The following is a 23,987-nucleotide window of genomic DNA, read 5'->3' as shown; positions in this document are numbered from 1 at the left end:
TCACCTGGAATGCTCATGTATCAATGGGAAGATACAGTCAGATTTTGGAGTTCACAGAAAGGACATGTATGATGTATTTTTCAATAATAATATTAACAAATTATAATTTTGACTTTATATGTGGTTTTTTGAAATTGTAAGACCGAGAGCATGTTGGTGTTGCTAGCAGGCAACAACAAAAGTTTACTCACACGACTGGATCGAAGAGCTTTGCTTGTATAGCTAATGATGAGGTATTATAGATTATTCACATAGTGATTTGTATTCTCATGTACATACTAACGAAAATTAATTATATTATGCTACATTGTAGGAAAATACATCTGATTCTAAAGTTAGACGAATCAAACTCTTCAACATGACACATACAAAAAAGGATGACACTCATATTTTTGCTGAAGCTGTAGAAATTATAGTACATTTATTGGACAGAGGATTTGAAAAAATAATAGCCGACTCTATTCTCATATGTAAGGGGAATGTAGGATAGTAAGCTACCCCCAACACCAGGTTGAGAGCAGCTTTCGTGGGAGACTTCCGACAGTCATAATTATGAATTGCCCACCGTGGGACTCGATCCCACGACCACAAGATTAAGAGTCTTGAGCTCTTACCAACTGAGCTGGACAGAGGATTTGAATTATGTTTTATTTATATCTATAGTCTTTTATTCTTATTTGAAATAATTATTTACTTTATTATTAGGAAAATTTGAGGGATAAAATGGCAGAGTATGAAGCTACGGCTTCAAGTCATGGTCTTGTTAATGCAGATGACATCAAAAATCAAGTTATAGATGACGTTTTGAGTCCTGAAAGATATGATCGGGTTCACTGTTAAGGATCATTTATTACTCCCACCAAATATTTTGGATCCAGTTCATCGCAGTACATGTCATCACAGTCTTAGTCTTCCCAATTAGAAGTTAGTCGTTTAAAACAACAATTGGCTGAAATGGATCAAAAAATGGCTAACATGAAAGTCGAAAATGAAGTGAAAGAAACATAGAGAGAAGCAACATATCCGTGTAAATGTCAAGAATTTGAAAATCGATTAGAAGCTATGATGCAGATGATACGAAAAACTCAACCTCAAAGTCCTCCATCTTAGGTTTTATTTCTGTTATATGTTTTGTTCATGATACTTAACAATGTTGAACTGCATTACCTATTACGTTAATGTAAACTTTTATTTAATATAATGGATTTGAAGTTTGTTGTTATGAAATTAAAGTTTGTTGTTCTAGATGTCATGTTTGTTGGATAATGGAAAAGATTGAAAATGTAATTTTGGGTAACAGAAGAGCAGAAATCAATGGTTATAAATTTTATGTTAATTAGCGGCGTTTGTATAAAAATTGTTGCTAAATACACAATCAATACCGGCATTTTACAAAAAATGCCACGAAAGTTTTAGATAATTTGTGGTGTTTATTCTGAAAATACCGCTATAGATATCGACCTTTTGTAGTGTTTGTATCCAAAAAATGTCGTTATAGATCTTGACCTTTTGCGGTTTTTATTCGAAAACACCGCTATATATATGACAATTTGTTGCGTTTGTAACAAAAAAATGTCGATATAGATAGCGACCTATAACGACGTTTTTTGTTCTCAAACGTCGCGAACTTTAGCGGTGCTTAAAAACGCCACTATAGGAGTAAAAACGCCGTTAATCCTCTGTTTTTTTGTAGTGATTGTATTTATAATTCTATGAGGGACATATGTTGAGTTAATCGATTGATGGAAATGGCCAAGAGGGGGTGAATTGGCAATTAAAATTTTGGTGGAAGTTTTTGCAGAAAATTGAAATTATTTGCATAACGATCTAGAGTGGTTCGACTTTCTCAACCAAAGTCTACGTCCACTACCTTAGCTATCCACACTAAGGATTTTCCAATAAATTCACTAATTTGTTCTTTCTTTCGAGGACAAAGAGTAACCTTACAACTCCCTCAAGAATTATACCACAAATTCTTGAGCACACTCTTTTTCAAAGAGAAATACACAAATTTGCAAACTTACAAGGAAAACCTCACAAGGTAAGATGTTTGCACAATTCTAGAACAAGAAAATAACACTAAAAAATAATTACAAATGAGCATAAATGGTGTTCTTGAAAGCAAAATGAATATTGAAAGGAAAATTGGCTTGATTTGTACAAACTTGGTGTTTGATGCTTTCTCTCTTGTTTCTCTATATTTCTTGTTGATCAAAGGCTTCAGAACTTGTTTAAATACTCCCTCAATTGATTCTAAAATTGGGGATGATTAGTGGAGTCAATGGAGCCGTTTAAGTGTGAAAATCATTAATAAAACAGCTTGGAGCGTGGGGGGAATCGGTACCCCCTCATGGGGAATCGGTTCCCTAAGTGTAAAATTCAAATATTTCGACCGTTAAAACAGGGGGAATCGGTACCCCTTGGGGGGAATCGGTTCCCTCCGAGCATTCTGTTTTTCTCGGAGCCAAACCAATCAGGGGGGAATCGGTACCCCTTGGGGGGAATCGATTCCCTCTGGACATTCTGGAATTTTTGGCTTTGAAACGGTTCAAAATACTTTATAAAATTATTTTGAAATAATTTTAAGATTAAAACTTAATTTTACACATGAGTAAGGATTAAAAATGACTTTTAAAAGATTTGGAGTAATATTTTGATATTCGAATAATTATATTGAATTTACTTAGATTTTTTTTTTGGAAAATCTTAAAATTCATTTATCTTAATTTGTTATATCGAAATATCAAAATGTTTTCAACAATCTCCCCCTTTTTGATATAACAAAATATTTTAGTAATTTTAAGATTTTGAAATCAAGTTTTGAAATTACTCCTCCTTACTTTAACACTTCTCCCCTTTAAAAACATTTTAATATTTCTCCCCCTTTTTGTTAAATCAAAAAGATCTTTAAAAGATTTTAAACAAGTTTTTGAAAAACAATTAGCCAATTGATAACTAAATATAGTGTAAGCTGCTAAGATCATAATCAAGAGAACGATTAGCCATTAGTTTCATAATCAATATTCATAAAAATGTGACATGGCAAAATTGGTAATAATGCAACTAATATGTAAATGATGCAAAAATAAACATTAAGCTCAAAATGAAAGTGAAAATCAAACCAAATATATAAGAATGTAAGTTCAAATATTCAATTATCCAACAAATTCAAACACCCAAAATAAAATAATACATGAACATCAAAATGTTTCACAATTAAAAATTCTGAGTTCGGGACGATAAACCCATTGACCCAAAGACCGAGTTTGATAAACAAATTACTAAATAGACAACCATAAACCAAGGTTTCTATATTGTTGGAAGGATTAATGTTTATGGAAACTCACTAAAGATGATCTGTGCCAGATTAATCTTCTTTTTATGTTGGATACAATATATCCACCATATATCTATGTTCCTAAGGGAGGAGTACCTACCTCCGGATGGTTTAAACCAACAAGAGATCAAATAATGAAGGAATCTATCACGATGAGTTCTTAGGGTACTCTCACTATCCTTAGACTTATATGGTGAATCCACAGTCTCTTTTTCATTGAACCTGAGTTATCTAGTCCAAAATGGGTAGCGATTGTGTTGGAGTCAATAAAAATGAATTGTCCTAAAAGATATGATCGAATTCCTATAGTTTCATATCGGTGCTCGTTTTGGACACATACCACATTGGAATAGAAAAATGCAGACTAATTGATGATAAACCAAAGGTTTGAGTTTAAAGAGTTTATCAAACTTCTAGGATTTAAGAGTAGGAAGATATTGGAAGTCCATATCTTCAATAGCTTGGATCGAAGGGATACGCTCTTCCCAGATTTTGTATGACTCAAAACAAGTATGGTACATATGGTATAGATCTTGTCCACAACCAGGTACATTGAAATAAGAGTTCATAATGGTCATATTTGGGTTATTTGGATTGGGTGGAGGAATAAGAGGTCGATTTTGACTTGAGCTACTAGACAATGTCCTAGGTCGTTTAGGATTTGACATGATTTAAGAATCAGAATAGAATATGTAACCTGTAAATTTAAACACATGTATGCAATATAATCAAACCCAAAACTCAAATGAGTCTTCAATATTTCAAGGTTCTCTAAACCGAATCCTAAAGGGCAATGTTTTGAAAAACTATTTGGAAAATAATGTTTGAAAATCATAATACGTATAGTTTTTATGAAAACATAATTGAATCAAAAACATCAATTAAAACAACAATTTTCGATTTTTTTATTTCGAAATTTAAAAATAGTTTTGAAAAATTGAGTGTTTTTGACGAAATTGGTTGTAAAATCATCATATAACCAATGCCCGATCTAATGTTAATCTTAGAACTAATCAAAACTAGTCCTAAGTTCAAAAATCAATGAAATAGAGGATTTTGAAATATTACCTTGAAAATTTGTATTTTATGAGAATGTGATGTTGTTTGCAAGGATTAGAAGTTGAAGAACGATCTAGTCCCGACTTGTATATGATGATTTTGGCAAAAATGGAGATTTAGAGAGAAAGAGAGGATGAACGACGTTTAAGAAAGAAGAGAGGTTTTGAGAGAATGGGTTTTCTGATCGTGATATATCCAGAACCCTCAGGGGGTATCGATTCCCCTGTGGGGGGGAATCGGTTCCCCTTCAAAGGGGGAATCGGTTCCTCTTCAATGGGGGTATCGATTCCCTCTGCACTAAAATGCTAAAATCTGATTTTTTTTAAACACTCAAAATGCTAAATTAATCTTCTCTAGTGGTATTGGCAACCCATATATAAAAATTAATTATGTTCAATCAATCAAATTAACCCTTAAATTACATTTGAACATAAAGTTAATTTTCATCAAGAATCATAAACTCCCCCTAACTAATAGCAATGAATGTAATCATAAATTACTATTATAAGCATTTTTCATTTATTTTTTAAAGTGCTAAAATTATTTTAAACACTTAGTGAAGATTGGTCAGTTAAACCTAATTCTCTCCTAAGTATCCAAAAACGTTCCTTGTCTAAAGGTTTTGTAAAGATATTTGCTAATTGATGCAAAGTATCAACAAATTCTAGAACTACATCTTCCTTAGTGACATGGTCTCTAATGAAGTGATGTCTTATTTCAATGTGCTTAGTTCTAGAGTGTTGGATGGGATTTTTAGTGAGACAAATAGCACTAGTATTGTCACACTTGATAGGAATGGTACTTACTTCAATTCCATAATCAAAAAGTTGTTGTTTCATCCATAAAACTTGTGCACGACAACTACCAGCTTCAGTGGTAGATAATGCAACACAATTTTGTTTCTTTGAAAACCAAGAAATCAACATATTTTCAAGGAATTGGCAAGTACCAGAGGTGCTTTTCCTATATAATTTGCATCCTCCATAATCTGCATCAGAAAAGGCATGCAAGCTAAAGCTAGAGTCTCTAGGATACCAAAGTCCTAAACTAGGAGTGTCCTTAAGGTATCTAAAGATTTTCTTAACAACTAGTAAATGTGATTCCTTAGGGCATGATTGAAATCTAGCACATAAGCAAACACTAAACATAATGTCCGGTCTACTTGCAGTTAGATAAAGTAAAGATCCAATCATTGACCTATATAATTTAACATCTACACATTTACCTCCTTCATCTAAGTCAAGCTTTGTTGAAGAGTTCATTGGAGTGTCATGAGGCTTGCCATTTTCCAGTCCAAATTTCTTGAGCATATCTTTGACGTACTTAGCTTGATTGATGAAGATGCCATCTTTTCTTTGCTTGATTTGGAGTTCCAAGAAAAATGAGAGCTCCCCCATCATGCTCATTTCGAATTCGCTTTGCATTAGCTTAGAAAATTCTTGGCAAAAAACATCATTAGTAAAACCAAATTTTATATCATCAACATAAATTTGAACTACTAATAAATCTTTACCTTTATGCTTTAAAAACAATGTAGTGTCAACCTTTCCTTTTGAAAAACCTTTTTCAATTAAAAAGTTTGATAATCTTTCATACCAAGCTCTAGGAGCTTGTTTTAAACCATAAAGTGTTTTTGTCAATTTAAGAATATGATTCGGAAATTTTGAATCTTCAAAACCTGGAGGTTGTTCCACATACACTTCTTATTTTATAAAACCATTTAAAAATGCACTTTTAATATCCATTTGATATAATTTAAATTCATGAAAACATGTAAATGCTAATAACATTCTAATTGCTTCCATCCTAACTACGGGAGCGTATGTTTCATCATAGTATATGCCCTCTTCTTGAGTATACCCTTGAGCAACAAGTCTAGCCTTGTTTCTCACTATATTATCACTCTCATCAAGTTTATTCCTAAATACACATCTAGTACCTACAGTAGATTTATTACTAAGCCTTTCAACTAATGTCCATACTTTACTTATCTCAAATTGATTTAACTCTTCTTGCATAGCCATAACCCAATATTCATCATTTAATGCTTCTTTAATATTCTTAGGCTCTATGCATGAGATAAATGCAACATAATTACAAATATTTCTAAGAGAAGATCGAGTTGTTACCCCTTTGGATGGATCACTTATAATCTCACCATCCTTGACATAGTTGTACTCTCTTGGATAAGTACTTCCCTTTCTTCAATGGTTGGATTCTCAAGAGGATTATGAGTTTCCTCATCTTTCGTTTCTTCCTTTGATGATGGTTCTCCAACGTCATGTCTAACGTTATTTGTATTTATAACACCTACATCATCATTCACACAAGAATCCTTCCTCGGAAGGGGATTATCATCGAAAACAACATGTATAGACTCTTCTACAACTAAAGTTCTTTTATTAAATACTCGATAAGCTTTAGAACTTAAGGAATAACCCAAAAAAATTCCTTCATCACTTTTAGCATCAAATTTGCCAAGATTGTCTTTATCGTTGTTTAAAACAAAACATTTACATCCAAAGGATGAAAATAGCTAATGTTAGGCTTTTTATTTTTAATAAGTTCATATGGAGTTTTCTTCAAAATAGGCCTAATCATTACCCGATTAATAAAATAGCAAGCAGTATTTGTGGCTTCCGCCCAAAAATATTTTGGCAAATTGTTTTCACAAAGCATGGTTTTAGTCATTTCTTCTAAAGTTCGATTTTTCCTTTCAACAACTCCATTTTGTTGAGGGGTTATAGGTGCTGAAAAATTATGACTAATACCATTAGAATTACAAAATTCAGTAAATCCAAGATTTTCAAATTCAGTTCCATGATCACTCCTAACACTATTTATAGAGTATCCTTTTTCGTTTTGGATTACTTTTGAAAACGTGATGAACTTTTCTAATGCTTCATCTTTAGTACTTAAGAATAGAACCCAAGAATATCTAGAATAGTCATCTACCAAGACAAATGCATATTGTTTTCCACCCAAGCTAGTAGTTCTAGATGGCCTAAAAAGATCTAAATGGATCAATTGCAATAATCTACTAGTTGATACATCATTAATGGATTTAAAAAAACTCGCTTTTGTTTTCCTTTAGCACAAGCATCACAGATTTTATCATTATCAAATTTTAGTTTAGGCAGCCCTCGAACCAAATCTCCTTGAATTAACCGTTGCAAGACACTCATACTAGCATGTCCTAGTCTCCTATGCCATAACCAACTATCATGCTCATCCTTAGCAACTAGGCATAAATTAGTCATATCTATAGAGTCTAAATGCACCATGTAAATGTTTCATATTCTATGACCAACAAGCATAATAAAAATAGATGCAATGTCAATCAATTTTGCAAACACTTAATTTAAAAATAAGACATTGTATCTTTTGTCAAATTTATCTAATTGGATTATGCTTTAATCCATTCACATACAAAACATTATGCAATGTTGATTATCGAGATTAAAAAAAAACATGCATAAAGTTTTTGAAAATGTTATGCATTAAAACTTTATAAAATAAAAATATATATGCATAAACATTAAGAAAAATTTAAGGTCAAAATTTTGTAAAACCAAAGTTCTTGAAAAATCGATATAAATTGTTAAAGAGATTTCAATTACATTTTAAAAACCAATTTTGACCCAAAAAAAATTAATATGATGAACTAGAGTTTATAAAACATTACCAAAAATTACTATGTTCATCATACAATATTTTTCAACATACATGAGATAAAACATAATCATTTAGAATTATTCAACATTTAAAACCTCATGCATGCATAAACAAAATGAGCAACCAAATAAAATAAAAACATTCAGTTTAGAGGTTACCCATTCATTTTTCATGTGTGGCTAGAGCATCTTGAATATCATCATCTTCATCACCATTGCTCCCCACACACCTACAAGAGACATTTAAGTAGATTTTGGTATCCAAATTGCTTTGGATCCTTTAACATTAGTTTCAATACCTCTTGTTCCTTTTGGAACCCATATTTGTCTAATTTTAAATCGTTTTCCTTTCTTTAAAGGACAAGTATATTCCTTATGACCATGATAATGACAATGTGAACATATTGTCATTATTGAACTAGATGAATTATTTAAAATGATCTCTTTTTCTTTTGTTAAGCATTCAAGCTTAACTTTCAAATCGAATTTTCATTTTCAATACTTTCAAATTTCATTTTCAATACTTTCAAATTTCATTTTTTGAGAGCTCTAAATCCTTCTTCAAGATTTCATTTTGATTTTCAAAATCCATTTTTGTTTCTAGAAGAAGTTTGTTTAATTTGAAAATTTCTTTTTCAAAGTTTTCAGATTTTATTTTTGAAAGCTCTAACTCCTTTCTCAACATTTCATTTTGATTTTCCAAGTCTGTTTTAGCTTTCAAAAGAATATCATTTTTAGCAATAAATTTAGAAATCAGATTTTTATATTTGGAGTTCATGGTCTCAAACTCCGAAAATAATTCATCATAAGCATCTTGTAACTCATTAAAAGATTTTGAATTTAATCTATTTGAGTTAGAAGATACCTTTGGCTCTGTGAGAGCTAATAGAGACATCATCTTTATTGGTTCTTCTTCTTCCTTGTCTCTATAGATCTCCTCAAGCTTATCTCATATCTCCTTGGCATTTGAATAAGAAGAAACTCCTTTATATACATTAGGATCAATTGCACAACACAACATGTGCATAGCCTTTGTATTTTGTTGAGCTTTCTTCCTTTCTTGATCACTCTACTTCTTTGCCTTCTTTGTAGGAGAAGAATATCCTTTCTCGATCATCATCTAAGCTTCCATATCAAATGCTTGGATAAATATCATCATAAGCTTTTTCCAACGACGATAATCTGTTCCATTAAAGTGTGGAGGCACGTCAATTGGTCTGGATTCTTCCATGGAGAATGAACCGGAAGTGGACGCCATCTTTATCGATTTAACTCTTCTCGGATCTACTCAAGAGGCAGTTAAACCTTCAAATGAGTCAAGCTCTGATACCAATTGTTGAGTTAATCGATTGATGGAAATGACCAAGAGGGGGTGAATTGGCAATTAAAATTTGGGTGGAAGTTTTTTCAGAAAATTGAAAATATTTGCACAACGATTTAGAGTGTGTTTGACTTTCTCAACCAAAGTCTACGTCCACTACCTTAGCTATCCATACTAAGGATTTTCCAACAAATTCACTAATTTTTTCTTTCTTTTGAGGACAAAGAGTAACCTTACAACTCTCTCAAGAATTATACCCAAATTCTTGAGCACACTCTTTTTCAAAGAGGAATACACAAATTTGCAAACTTACAATGAAAACCTCACAAGGTAAGATGTTTGCATAATTCTAGAACAAGAAAAGAACACTAAAAAATAATTACAAATCAGCACAAATGGTGTTCTTGAAAGCAAAATGAATATTGAAAGGAAAATTGGCTTGATTTGCACAAACTTGGTGTTTGATGCGTTCTCTCTTGTTTCTCTATATTTCTTGTTGATCAAAGGCTTCAGAATTTATTTAAATACTCCCTCAATTGATTCTGAACGTTGGGGATGATTAGTGGAGTCAATGGAGCCGTTTAAGTGTGAAAACCATTAATAAAACAGCTTAGAGCGTGGGAGGAATCGGTACCCCTCATGGGGAATCGGTTCCCTAAGTGTAAAATTCAAATATTTTGATCGTTAAAACAGGGGGAATCGGTACCCCTTGGGGGGAATCGGTTCCCTCCAAGCATTCTGTTTTTCTCGGAGCCAAACCATTCAGGGGGAATCGGTACCCCCTTGGGGGGAATCGGTTCCCTCTGGAAATTCTGGAATTTTTGGCTTTGAAACGGTTCGAAATACTTTGTAAAATTATTTTGAAATAATTTTAAGATTAAAACTTAATTTTACACTTGAGTAAGGATTAAAAATGACTTTTGAAAGATTTGGAGTAATATTTTGATATTCGAATAATTATATCGAATATACTTAGAAAATCATTTTGGAAAATATTAAAATTCATTTATCTTAATTTGTTATATCGAAATATCAAAATGTTTTCAACAACATAGTTATAAGTACATACAATAATTGATTCTTAAATCAGCTATATAAAGGGTTATGGTCCCCGAGAAATATATCATCTCGTATTTTCTCTTATCCCGTCGGAGAGTTTATACTCAAGAGAATTCTATCTTCTTAGAAGATCACAACAAAGATAATATTCAAGATCTCCAACATTGGATTCAGGTACGCTTCCTCAAATCTAGTTTATTTTATTCTTGATAATCTGACATAATTAGATTTTGATTAGTTTTCATATTTATTATTGTTTGGTTCTAACATTGTTTTCATCAATGAACAAAATCTACAACAATTTCTTTTCTAAAAGTGTATGCACCACTAATTTCAAGGTTACTTTTTGTTATATTTTATCACGAACATTACTTATCTTTTTGCTGCACTTCCGAACTTATCTTGCAGGATTCCTTATAGGTGATATCAAAACTTGTGGAGAGTGGAATTTCCATCCCAGTACGTTTAACTCAAGTCTTAAAGAACTATGTATCTGTGTTTTGTTACATGACAGTGCAAGTTTTGGCCATTGGGTCTTGTGGGAAAACAATCATATTTCTTTGATCAGTTGGTTCATCCTTCCTACCAGTAAACCTGGTCTTGCTCGAAAGTCTTAGCTCATCAACAGTTGAATTTGGTTATTTTTACTGGGCTGTCTATGAGTTCAGTGGGCTATATAAACATGAATGTGTCTGCTTTATGTGAGCATGTGTTTCATCATTGAGATTGAACATTTATTAATACATTAACCTTTTCCATTTTTGTTTCTTTGTTTTATGAATTTCATTTTCTAATAAACTTCCAGGACAGTCCATTAGTGATAGAGCAATTTAAATTCAACTTGAATGGAAGCAATAACAGCTGTAGGGTGAGTAGTTGCTGGCACAAATCTATTTTCAGTGCATTGTATGCTCCTATCTTTCTCTTTGTGGCCCTATATGAACCAGTTATCATTGTCACTTAGGTTGAAGGAATCCGAGGAATTATGATGGCCTATACCAATGCCCTTTTCGATTTTTCTCTCTAGGATGAGGTCGTAACTGATCTCCCAGAAACCAAAGATTTGCTGGTAAAAGCATCTGCTGTCGATCCTCATTGTTGGAGTTGAAGGAGCAGACTTGAAAGAAATGGAAGTACTTACACTACTTAAAGCCTTTTATATCTTTTTTTTTTAAATAGGAAGTTCATTAAATTCCAATAGCATCCATAGTTACTACAGACTTAATGCATTCGGGTTCATCATACTAAAACCGAAACGGATTAGGTCTCGACATAACCCATTGTGCCAGGAAATGAGCAACTCGATTTGTTTCACGTTTGATGCAAAACACTTTAAGGTCTCGATTCCTGGTCAGAATATCATGTGCTTCGTTGAGCAACAATCCGATGATTGAAACGTCTTCACTTTGATTGGAAAGACTGTTCACCATGAAAATCGCATCGCCTTCAATAATTGTGTCCATTCATCCATTCTCAGTTGCGAATTTAAGCCTTTATGTGAAGGTTGCCACTTCTATGGATTCCGCTGTGAAGAGATGGTCAATTTGGCGGCACATGCCCCTAAGAACAATCCCGTTGTGATCTCTGGCGACGACTCCCATTGCAGTTGTGATTTTTGTTATGCTAAAAGCCCTATCGATATTAATTTTTATAGTATTTGGCTTAGGGCAACTCCAATTGAGCGACCTTATCGAACCTTGATGGGGAGTGGTAAAGCTTTCGCATGAATTAGCTTCAACGAATTCTTCACATAGCCCCCCATGCGACGGCTACCACTTCCATATCATCTTGCGTCTCTTCATCATGCAACGATTTGTTCCTTCGATTCCACACGCACGATGAGCGTGGAGTGTCCATCCATTCAAGGGAGAAGGGTTGCTTATTATAATCGATAAATAGAATAACTCAATTATGACTTTTTGAAATACAATGATCAATTATATATTTTGTCATAATACAATGATCTGTGGTGTAATTTACACTCTTAATTATTACTACAAGGTAGAGAATAACCGAATAATTGAAAAAGCAAATCTGAGAAAAATTCGGTCCCTACCCTTCCGCCAGCTAAAGAGGGACACGCGGCACTCCACCACCTCACTCTCTCCACCACCACACTCTCTCCAACTTTCTTTCCTCTTCACTCTCTTTCTCTCCATCCAAACGCCCAAGCTCCTCCTTTTATCAACTATCAATCTTCCAGGGAAAAAGAAAAAATTAAACATGGAGGATATACAGCCGTTAGACGCTCAGTTAAACGGCGTCGTAGCTCCTCTCGCGGTGACTTCGTCGGAGACCGTTGCAGTTGGTCCAAAACGCCAGAGACGTCCCAGCGTCCGTTTAGGCGATATCGGCGGAGACCTATCCTACGATTCTCTTGCCCGAAGACCCTCCTCCTCTTCCGCCGCCACCAAGCAATGGAAACACCTCTCAGCCGCCGCCGCCGGTACGAAATCATCCAAGACTCGCGTCCTCACCAATCTCACCACTGACTTCAGTGAACCCCTCGATGATGAAACAGAAGCTAACAACAATAACAGGAATTTAGATGGTGCTGCAATCGGTAGCTGGAGAGTCAAAGATTTCAACAAGCGGAGCTACGCCACTAAACGGGTCCGCTCGAATTGGGTCCCCCAAACCAACGACTCCGACGGTGGAAACATCAACGCCAACGGTAGCAATAACAACACTAACATCAATAATTTGGAAACAGAAGAAGATAACGATGATTTCGACATGGACAACTCGGAAAGTCCCATGAAAGAGCATAGTCCAGTTCATTCTTTGGATAACTTGGGTGGCCATGGCAATGAAAGGGAAGTCATTTTTCATGGGAGGTGTGAGGAAGATGCGGTTAGGATATGGTTGAATAGTTTGGGTTTAGGAAGGTATGCCCCGGTTTTCGAGATCCATGAAGTGGATGATCAGGTTCTGCCACTGTTGACATTGGAAGATTTGAAAGATATGGGGATAAATGCAGTTGGTTCAAGAAGGAAAATGTTTTGTGCAATCCAGAAGCTTGGTGAAGGCTTTTCCTAACATATTTTAAAATGAGCTTTAGTGTTTTTGAAAGGAGAAGCCATGGCAATGTAAGAGCTTAAGCCTTATGTTTTACCCTTCTTTTCTTTTTGTTGTAGAAAACTAGGAGAATCAAATCAGTAGGGGTTTTTTGTTTGCAATGTAAGAGCTTTTGTTAAGGTAGTGCTAAGCTAACTATTGTAGAGAACTTCAATGGGAGAATATAAGCTTTTATTTTGGTTAAAGTGATTTACAAAATAAGACAGTTTTAACCATATTCTTATGGTTTTCTTATTTTTCTTGGTTATCGATGGAATATGTTTTTGCAATTAGGTACTATAGAAGTTATCTATATGCTGATTATCGTGGCGTATCCTTAAAGGAATGAATGAAGCTCAAGCAATCACTCAAGAAGTGTTTGTTTCCTATGGTTGTTTATGATTGTCTTTGACTCTTTGAGTATCCTTAAAGGAATGAATGAAGCAATCGCTCAAGAGGACAGTTTCAACCATATATAATTCTCTCATTGTCATGTAGAACTATGGTGCTTTTGATAAGGTAATGTTGAGGAGACAATGAGAGAATTTCAGCCCTTTCATTCTTCTTAATTATGAAATTGAATCTGTCTTTGCAAGTAGATACTGGAGAGGTAATTTCTTCAGTGATTGGAATGATGGCGTATTGTACCGAAGGAATGAAGCAAACACTCGAGAAATGTTTGTTGACTCTGATTGCTTTTTGTTGTGTTTACAGTCGGACTAATTGGTTATATTATTTCTGCACTCCTTCCGGCATGATAATTATATATATATGTTATGTTCAATCTCAAGTACTTGCAATGTCCAATACAGGTATGTTCAATTTTCTTTCAAGTTTTTCTATATATTTGGAGAATCATATCCCTAAATGTGTCCGGATATGTGCTGCATACGGTTGTTTTAGGTAAAATAAAGAGTCAGAGCGACAGAGACCTAGTAATGTAGAACTTCCCTTATGTAAATTATGTTTTAGGATCAAAAACATGTCTGATTTTTTTTTTTTTTTGCCTTAATTGCATCATGGTAATGTACTTTTTTAGTTAGCAAATAAACTACACTGCTACTCACCTTAAGCATAGTTCCGATTATTTTAACATTCTTGTATGTTATGGTTTTATCATTCACTACCTTGTGTTAAATACCTGCCTAATATTCCATGAGACATTATAGCTTTCTATAGCCTAAAGTTATGTTAAGATTCGCTGGTTTAACCTTTATGTATGGTACTTGGGTTTTTCATTTCAATTCAATCCGATTACGATTAAGATCCAATGACTGTAGTCTGTCCAAACAATCAACATGCGTTCTCATTGAAACAAAGGTGACGCCACACATCAACATTCCCTCCATTGTTCATTGACATCACAGGCTGTGGAGTTCCTTACTAATTGCAGATAGATAGTTGTGTACTTGAAGTTTTTGAGATTGAGTTGGGAAGACTTTTGGTAAAATCGTGGTTTGGATTTAGGCAAGTAATCCTTGGCGCAGGCCGTGGTTCCCGTGCTCCTTCATTTACATGATTTGATCTGTTTAGAAATGAAAGATAAGAAGGTTGTCGCCACTTGGAGGGTATCATCAGTGGAATCGAGTAAACATGTATTGATCGCCCAAGGGCTGTTGCTTTTGAACCATCTGCTTCGTGTTCTTGAATCGGGAAGCGGTTTTGCCAAGGAAAAAGCGTTCATTGCTCTGCAAGCTTTAAGTTTTTCAAAAGAAAAAGCTAGAGCAATCGGTTCCAGAGGTGGGATTTCCTCACTTTTAAAGATTTTCGCCAAGCTGGTACACCCGGTTTCCAAGCTTTAGCAGCAGGAGTTTTGAAAATTGTAGCTTCTTTTGATGATATTAAAGAGAATTTTGTGGAAGAAAGGGCTTTTGCTGCTTCTGGGACTGCGTTAGAACAAGAAAATTCGATTGGTTGTTTATGTAATTTGGTTTGTGATGATGAAAATTTGTATCTTTTGCTTTTCAAGGAAGGAGGAATTGAATATGCTTGCCTTGGATTGGTTTTTTGTGAACTTTCTGCTTATGTTGGATGCTTGGAAATCTATGGTTTTCTTTTTCACAATTTTCTTTTTAACTTTACAGTGGGATTGTTTGCAGATGGCCAGGTCCTAACTGAATCAAGTTATATTATATTGAAGGTTTAATATCCAATTAAGTGTCCAAATTATATAATTTTTCCCGAATAGGTGCTTACAGTATTTTTTGGACCATTCATATGTCTAACGTTACAAACGTTGTCACTTTAGGTGCCCGGGTCGTCAGCAGCGTTAATTTCTTCTGTTAAGTGGCACGTGTCACAATCTAATAATTTTAAAAACTTTATATAAAATTAAAAAAATAAAATTATGTATATTTTAAATATATATATATAAATTTTGAAATAATCCTAAAACTTTAAAAACATTCATTTCAACCCCTAACCCCACGTCAACCGCCATCATTTGTCGATGACGAAGATCCACCCGACCTCACTTCCCCTGACAACCAAAACCCCTATAAAATCGTGACCAATTGATGGTCGATCGACGACGGACGTAGGATGAAAATTACGATCCCACACGATTTTGACGGCTAATCGACGACAACTACGGCGGCATATAACTTGGATAATGGCAGGTACTACGGTCGGAGGTGGAGGTCATGGTTGGAAAGGACTCCGACGATGGGTTAGTGTTAGGATTTGGGGATTTTAAGGTTTTTTTTATAATTTAAACGTATAATGCCTAAATTTTGTCTCGAAAAATGTTTTAGTGCTTAAAGAAATTTTAGTTAAAAATAAGAGTCTAACGTTTTCATCAGAGATTTTTAGGTGCTTGGACCATAACGGTTGTTAAATTTGATAGTTAACTTACACGTGTCACGTTATGGTAATTTTGAGAATTTATTTAAAAATTTAAAAATATTTTTTATTAAAAAAACCCACAGCAGCCCTGCGTCCCTTTCTCCTTTCATTGGTCGCCTGTCGGCTGTCTGTGATCGTCACCAGAATCGACACCGATGTCAACCCCTGACCAAACCCCCGTTGGTCATTCGTCATGAAGTGCCACAGTTTGTCGTAGAAAAACATTCAAAGATTCATCAGATTTAAGCCACCGTCAATGTTTTTCATCGATTTCGGCTGATCCCGACATCCATAAGTCACACCGCCACCACCATTCGAACCACCGTGCAATTCCGATCAAAACCCAAGTGTTCAGCGACAATGGTGGTCAGAAATTACCGGCGACTGTTGGTAATGGGGTTGAAATGAGATATTTTAGTTTTTTAGAGTTTTTTTTATAATTTCATTGAAAGTTTGGGGTTTTTATAAATAAACTGAGGTTTTTTAGTTTTTTAAAATAATATTTTTATTATTAAAAAAATATATAATGGTAGGCACCTAGAAAAGTAAATGAGAATACATTAAACACTTACTTCTAGCAAAAATTTCTTTAAGCACCAAAAAAATTTTCGAGGCATTATTTATGCACTTATTTTTGTATTAAGCATAATTTAAAAGAAATTAGAGTTTTTTTTTATAAATATAATAATATTTTTAATATTTAAAAAAAATAGATTTCAAAATTATCATATTATGACACGTGTCACTTAAAGAAAAAACTAACTACTGTTACGTCCTGGATACCTAAAGTGGTGAAATTTACAATGTTGAACACCTGGATGGTCCAAAAATATATCGTAAACACCTATTCATATATATATATATATATATATATATATATATATATATATATATATATATATATATATATATATATATATATATATATATATATATATATAGTTTATACACTTATTCAAGTATTAAACATATATTGAACCTTCATCGAAGGGATGTATCACTAGAAGAGCATCAAGTATACAATACAAATACGTAACATTTATTGATATAATTACATATGAAATATGTTATCTAAGTACATACAACTCGTCAAAATATAGAAAGTAGAAATCCGAATTATCAAAATTTACTCCTAACTCATCTTCTCCCACACAAAATATAGTAATAAAAGCTATCTAATTCCTAAACTTGGCAGCGGAGGTGATGGTAAGCACCAGCAAGCAAATCATTGCAACATACGACAGTATCAATGAAGTGCTCACCTGCCTGCAGTATTTCTCGAAACGATTACATACTTTAAGCCAACCCGTCTTGCTGTTTCCGTCTCGGCCTACCGCTCCGATCACCGTCCCGGCCACCACACCAGATAGCACCAAAGACATCATCAACTGCCAGAATATCATCAATTCAATATCAACCCAAAACACTGTGATTATATTCGTATTAAAACCAGCATAACATACCAGATCGTGTAGGAAGAACATGAAGTAGACAGAAGCAGTAAATCCATGGCGAGAAAACAACATAACCATCACCAAGGAGAGGAAAGTGAAACCACAAGCAATGGCATTTGCGAAGGCGAAGAACCTGCATACATATGGAGGATCATGAGCTCTAAAATTTTCCCGGGGGAAGTCGATTTAAAACTTAGATATCTGGAGTTGTTTACTTGAAAGCAGGAGAATAAGTATATTTAGCATCAAATGACATTCCCATAACATCAACAGTTTGCTTTGCATTGAATATCACACATGCGGCGGCCAATGCGGTCCCGCTCGCCGCAGTTCTGAAGAGGATTTGTGCAGCAAACATAAGTCTGTTTTGGGACATGGGGCTTTAGTGGTTTCCATTAGTGGGATTGAAGAACAAGTGCAAAGGAGCTGAGGGATATCAAGTGTTATTTATAGAAGAAAAATAGTGAAGTTTAGATATATCAAATTGAAGTGATTAAAGCAATGTAAGGTCCAAAACGAAACGTGAAGATACTAATTTTTTTTTTTACCCATTTTGATTTATTTATTTATTATTATTATCATTATTATTAGTATTATTATTATAAATATTACTATTATTATTATTATTATTATTAAATATATATATATATTAATAATTACAAGCCCAAATTGAAGGCCCAATACAGTGGCCCGGATCCAAAAGCCCACAGTAAACCCTAAACCTAATTTAGGGTTTGTATCATCCCAACAGCCGCCTCAACTCACAGACGTTGGATCTGTCTTTGATCCAACGGCTCAGATGGTTCCAGCAAAGGAAGCCTTAGGGTTTCCTAACCCTAGGGCCACGCGGCCGCCGCAGCTGCTCCCGCCATCTCCACCGCTGCCACGTCTCACCGAAGGCTCCAGAAGGTCGGCCGTAGCCGCACACGTCTTTCCCAAATGGTGAGTCACCACTGGAAGTCCGGTGACTCACCGAACTCTATCCTTCGGACCGGTCCGAGACGAGCGCCGGTGATGGCTATAAAGCCATCACCTAACCTGCAAAGAAAAAAAAAGAGTGAGAAAAAAAAGAAGGACCACAACATAGACAGAGAGAGACAGAAAACAGAGAGCAACATCCCACAACCAGCAAAAACCAAAACAGAAAGGAAAAGAAAAGAAAGGAGCTTACCGAGGAAGCCACCGGACCCCTTCAAACATCACCAAAACCTTCGGAAACCGAAGGTACTTCTTTAGATTCGCTCCGATCAGGAGCTATTTAGGAGAAAAGAGTACTGGAACCGTCCTTAGGACGGTCCGATCTATCTAATGGTGTAAAAATAAAATTTTCCAGCCACCTTATGCGGTGGCCGGCGGTGAGGGTCACGGCGGCAGACGGTTGCCGTCCGGTGACCGGCTTCCCTCCGATGAGGGAAGCTAAAGAGAGGGGAGAGCGTTTTATTTCTCTCAGTTAGAGAGAGAAATAAAAATGAAAGAAATGAAATATGGCCCGAAGGGCCAGCGTGTTTCGGCTTTAAATAGCCCTTCCCGAACGACGTCGTTTCGGGGAGGGCTATTCGTGTAATTATTAATAGTTAAATCCTTTCCGCAGTCATACTAGTTTATAAACTTTACATTTTAGTCACTAAATCGAATTTATAATCCTTTTAATTTGATCTCTAAATTTTTGTTTTATTTATTTTAGCCCTTTTTATTAAAATAATATATTTAGGATAAATAACAGATTTAGTCCTATAATTTTAATAATTAATATTTTAATCTGAATAGTATGTTTTAATTTATTTTATTCTAATATCCGAATTTTATATAGTTTTATTTTAGTCACTAAATTAATAAAATAAGGAAATAGCATGTTTAATCCCTATAATTTTGATTAATTATGAATTAGGTTTTTTTTAATTTTAATTTTACTATAATTTAGTCATTTATTTTAAATGTTTTCATTTATTTTACTGCTTTTAAATATATCGTTCTAGTTGTATTTTTATTGTTTTAATTTTACTTATTTATATATTTAAATATTTATTATTATTATGTAGTCATAAATATATAATAAATAATAATTCATATTTTTTAATAAATTATTTTAATATTTTTTATCGAAGAAAAGGGCAGTCTTAATACAACTGGATGTCCTATTCTGGTATTTTAAAATTAAATATTATAAAAATTATTATTTAATTTTATTTAAATTAATATTTATTAATATCAAAGAAAAGAGCTGTCTTAAGGCACCTAGAAGTCCTTTTCCGATATTTTTAAATAAATAAATATTTTTTTATATAATTTTGAAATAATAGGATTATAAATTAAATATATTTTGAATTTTTTAAATTTTAATAATAAAGACAATTTATAATTAAAAAGTACCAATTTTGGGCGTTGTAGGGGTGCTAATCCTTCCCTAAACATAACCGACCACGAATCCCTCTTTATTATTAAAAAGAACGAATTTTTGGTTATAAACGCAGATCAGTTTATTTTTTTTAATTAATGTTTTCTTAAAACTTTTTTTAAAAAAATAAAAATAATTTTTAGGTATTCGACCTACCTGACCCAAAAGGCCGATGGCGACTCACAAATTATTTTCAAAAACCATTTATTCATATCAATTTTTCCGCCAAATAAATATTTCGTACCCGGACGAAAACCGGTTACGACAGCTTGGCGACTCCGCTGGGGACTGGTCAAACTTTAAAATCAATTATAAATTGTCTCTATTAATTAAAAATTAAAAGTTCATATATTTAATTTTTAATTCTTTTTTTTCAAAAATTTTTATATTTACTTATTATTTTCATAATATTTATATGTTTCATTTTACTTGTAAGTATTTTATTTCGTTATTTATTTTTCTGTCAAAGGTTTGAACATTTCTCCTCACACACAACACTTGCATTGCATAACATAAAGCTCTATAATTGAGTTTGTCCCTTTTAAGTGGGAGTGAAAGCGACGTCTTCGTGAGAATTTATTCTCCGTGTCAGACCTAGCAAGTAACTTTCGGGGTTCATATGCTCTATGTCTTCGTGAGAATTTATTCTTCGTGTCAGGCATAGAGAAATGTATCCCCTCGAATTGAACTCGATCTATTTTAGTCTGTAATGGACTAGGATTGAGGGTTAGCAGCCCAAGGGGGCAATAACAAGGACAATTCGGGTACCTTTATTCTTAGATCTTAAATCCTGCATATAATAAACCCTAGAAACTCTTCCAATCCGAAGTCATGCCGAAATCTTGTCCAAAATAGGTGTACACACAGGAGAAATGAATTCTAACTTTCCTGTTAATTTATTTATTGATTAAATTACATGTATATTTAAATTATTTAAATTATGAAAAAGCATGTTTAAATAAAAATATTTAGGTAAATGTTATTATTAAATTTCTTTATTATGTAAACTAATTCATTTCTTTTTGTGTGTTCTTTATTTCTTTTGTTTGCATAGCATCATACAGGATAAAAGGCATTGATCCTCGTGTTAATTGTCTCATTGGAAAGCCTTCATACATGGATAAAAAGTGTTCAAATCAAATAATTCTAAACTCAGAAGTAAGACAGTGGGCTGAGGACTTACAAAGACAAGAATGAGACAGTCTGCAGGATGATTATGTATCTGACTTGGCCAGTTATGCTCCAGTTTCGCTAAAAAGAAATGATATGCAAGACTTGCGAAGTATTTGGGAAAGTTGGGATTCAAACAAAAAATTGCAGTTTTATCAGACTTACGGAGACATCCCATATTTGCTCTATGTCGAAGTTGATGATGAATTACTCAGAGCCCTAATTCAATTCTGGAATCCAGGGTACCATTGCTTCACTCTCAATAAAGAGGACTTGGTCCCTACTATTGAAGAGTACACAACTTTGTTACATATCGAAGGGGCTTTGGAGAATCGAATCTATTCAAAGTCAATTAAAACTCAACCCTTTCGAGTTAAATTAGCAAAGATTGCCGGTGTACGAGAAGAATGGGTGGCATCCCGTACAAAACAAAAAGGCGAAAGCGAAGGCATTGCTTGGACCAACATTAAAGAACTTATTCAGAGCCATCCATATATTAAAGTACGATTCGATTTATTTGCTCTGGGTATGTATGGTATGGTCATCTTCCCAAAAGTATTTGGATATATTGAAGCTGCAGTGGTAGATTTGTTTGAACAGCTACCGAAAAAGATTAATCCTGCTTCTGCAATTCTAGCAGAGACCTTCAGATCGTTAAATGCTTGTAGAAAGCTAGGAGGTGGACGATTCTCAGGGTGTACCCAGTTGTTATATGTTTGGGTCCGTAGTTATTTCTGGAGGACATAAAAGATTTCATACCGATGCTTTAATACGGATTACTCACCATTAAAAGAATTTCTGGAGCAGGAATGGCCGAAAGAAATTAAGAAAGATATGTGGATTAATGCCTTTCGAAATCTGCAAAGCAATGACATTGTTTGGCGAGCCCCGTGGCAAATCCAAAGGGAATTCTTTTACAAATGTGGAGATTACAATTGGATAATGCTACTCGGATTATGGAGAGGAATTGGATACGCACCACTTCTGGTCATAAGGCAGTATGAAGGTCGTCAATTTGTACCTGTCACCGCTGGATTACATTCATATGAGTTCGCATTCCACAGCAAAAATTATAAAAGAAATATCATGGAGGTCGTTACAGCTTGGAAAACAACTTTTTGTATCCGAGCTAAAGCAACAAAAGAAATGCTAACTCCTGATTATGAAGAATGGAGATATGTCAGGAAAAATGAAAATATTCCTCTACCAGATCAAAATGAGGATATCTCTATGGAAGATCGCATTAAGGTGGTTCCATCAGAGATTGAAATCCTGAGAGCTGAGTTTGAAGCAGAAAAAGAAGGATGGTCAAGAGAATTAGAGCAAATAAGACGAGATAAAGCTATGTTGGGTGTTGATATTGACTTTCATTCATCACAATGTGCAATGTTGAGAGAAAACAAAGAAAAAGTTGATGGTGAATTTAGAGCATTAAAGAAAAATTACCAAAAGTTATATAAATCCCGGAAAGCATCAGGACCAAGCCAATCAACGGTACAGATGACCAGAGAATTGAACATCGAGAAAAGTCAAGTTGAAGATCTGAAAGGAAAGAATAGCCGTCTACTCAAAAGCCTTGAGAAAGGAAAGCAAAAAATGGAAGATTTTGAGGTCGACAGAAGAGAGCGAATTATAAAACACAAGGCTGAACACCGCGAGATCATGAATGAAATGCAAAGAGAAAGGGATCGAGCCAAAGATTTAGAAGAAATGAAGAATGACATCTTTGATAAATTTGAAGGTGAGAAAAATATCATGTTCCAGGGATTTGAATCTGAAATTAACCAGCTGATTGCTGAAATTGAAGTCAGGGGCCAAAAGATTGAAGAATTCAATGTTGAAAAAGAAAAATGGGAGTTGGAAAGAAAGAATTTCAACACCAAAATTGAGGTAGAGCAAGAAGTGGCTAGCAATTGGATGCAAAGATGCAGAAACAAGAATGTTCAAATCCAGAAGATTAATCAAAGAACGCAAGAAGCATGAACAAAACTTGAAGAAGATCTGGATCAGTCTAGAAACAAAAACTCAGAGTTTAACGCTTACATTTTTCAACTTGAAGAATCATTATTTCAAGAAAAGGTTCGTCTAGGACCTAATGATCTCAAAGAAAGTAATGAGGAAAGTGCTTCACTGCGAAGACGCATTAGAGATCTTGAAAAAATTCTGCACAATTGTCAAGTCAGAATCAATGAGTTAGAGCAAACTCTTGAAGGAACGAATGAACAATGGAAAAAGTCAACTGATTTCTATGTTGAAAGAAGTGAAGAAAGAAGTAATATGGTGTTCGAGGCCATGGTACAAATGAGCGAAGTTGCTAGATATATTGGGAGCATCATGTTGATCCAGTTTCTAAGTTCGGAAAGAAGGTGTCATGGTTAATGAAAGAAATTATAGAGCTTAATAGGAAAGCTACGCCTTATCTGTAATTATGAACTATTATAAAGAAACTTTTGTATGCCGATGAAAGTTGTTCTATGACAGTTAACTTTTTGGGATCAATACATTTTTGCATACATACATTTTGCATACATTCATCATTCATTTCATGATTTTCTTTATGAATATTTTTTTATTAAGATAAAATTCATTAATTAAAATTTGAAAAAAAATAATATTA

General features: G+C 34.1%; 2 protein-coding genes across 2 annotated transcripts; one reads left to right on the top strand and one right to left on the bottom strand.

The window, feature by feature from the left end:
• The first annotated feature begins 12,557 nt into the window (after positions 1 to 12,557).
• On the top strand, positions 12,558 to 13,733 carry LOC120208332. The gene has a single exon (XM_039207631.1). It carries the CDS (start codon positions 12,674 to 12,676, stop codon positions 13,487 to 13,489), a length of 816 nt encoding a protein of 271 aa, XP_039063562.1. The 5' UTR covers positions 12,558 to 12,673; the 3' UTR covers positions 13,490 to 13,733.
• Positions 13,734 to 17,526: 3,793 nt separating this feature from the next.
• LOC120208299 (CASP-like protein 1F2) lies at positions 17,527 to 18,165 on the bottom strand. Its single transcript, XM_039207604.1, has 3 exons — positions 18,021 to 18,165; positions 17,815 to 17,938; positions 17,527 to 17,739 (listed from the first exon to the last, which is right to left on the bottom strand). The coding sequence occupies exons 1-3, from the start codon at positions 18,161 to 18,163 to the stop codon at positions 17,527 to 17,529; spliced, it is 480 nt and encodes a 159-aa protein (XP_039063535.1). The 5' UTR covers positions 18,164 to 18,165.
• Between the last annotated feature and the right edge of the window lie 5,822 nt (positions 18,166 to 23,987).

This window comes from Hibiscus syriacus, unplaced genomic scaffold (genome assembly GCF_006381635.1).
Source record: "Hibiscus syriacus cultivar Baekdansim isolate YM2019G1 unplaced genomic scaffold, ASM638163v2 tig00016212_pilon, whole genome shotgun sequence".
Taxonomy (NCBI): Eukaryota; Viridiplantae; Streptophyta; class Magnoliopsida; order Malvales; family Malvaceae; genus Hibiscus; species Hibiscus syriacus.
Note: the sequence above shows the minus strand (reverse complement) of the source record. Positions and strands in the feature narration are given on the sequence as shown.

What these genes read in the sequence shown, in the direction of transcription:
- LOC120208299 (XM_039207604.1), bottom strand. Translation starts at nt 18,163, where the DNA reads ATGTTTGCTGCACAAATCCTCTTCAGAACTGCGGCGAGCGGGACCGCA. An exon ending in ACTTATTCTCCTGCTTTCAA is followed by an intron (nt 17,939 to 18,020) that starts GTAAACAACTCC and finishes ATATGTATGCAG; the next exon opens with GTTCTTCGCCTTCGCAAATG. An exon ending in TGTTCTTCCTACACGATCTG is followed by an intron (nt 17,740 to 17,814) that starts GTATGTTATGCT and finishes ATATTCTGGCAG; the next exon opens with TTGATGATGTCTTTGGTGCT.
- LOC120208332 (XM_039207631.1), top strand. Translation starts at nt 12,674, where the DNA reads ATGGAGGATATACAGCCGTTAGACGCTCAGTTAAACGGCGTCGTAGCT.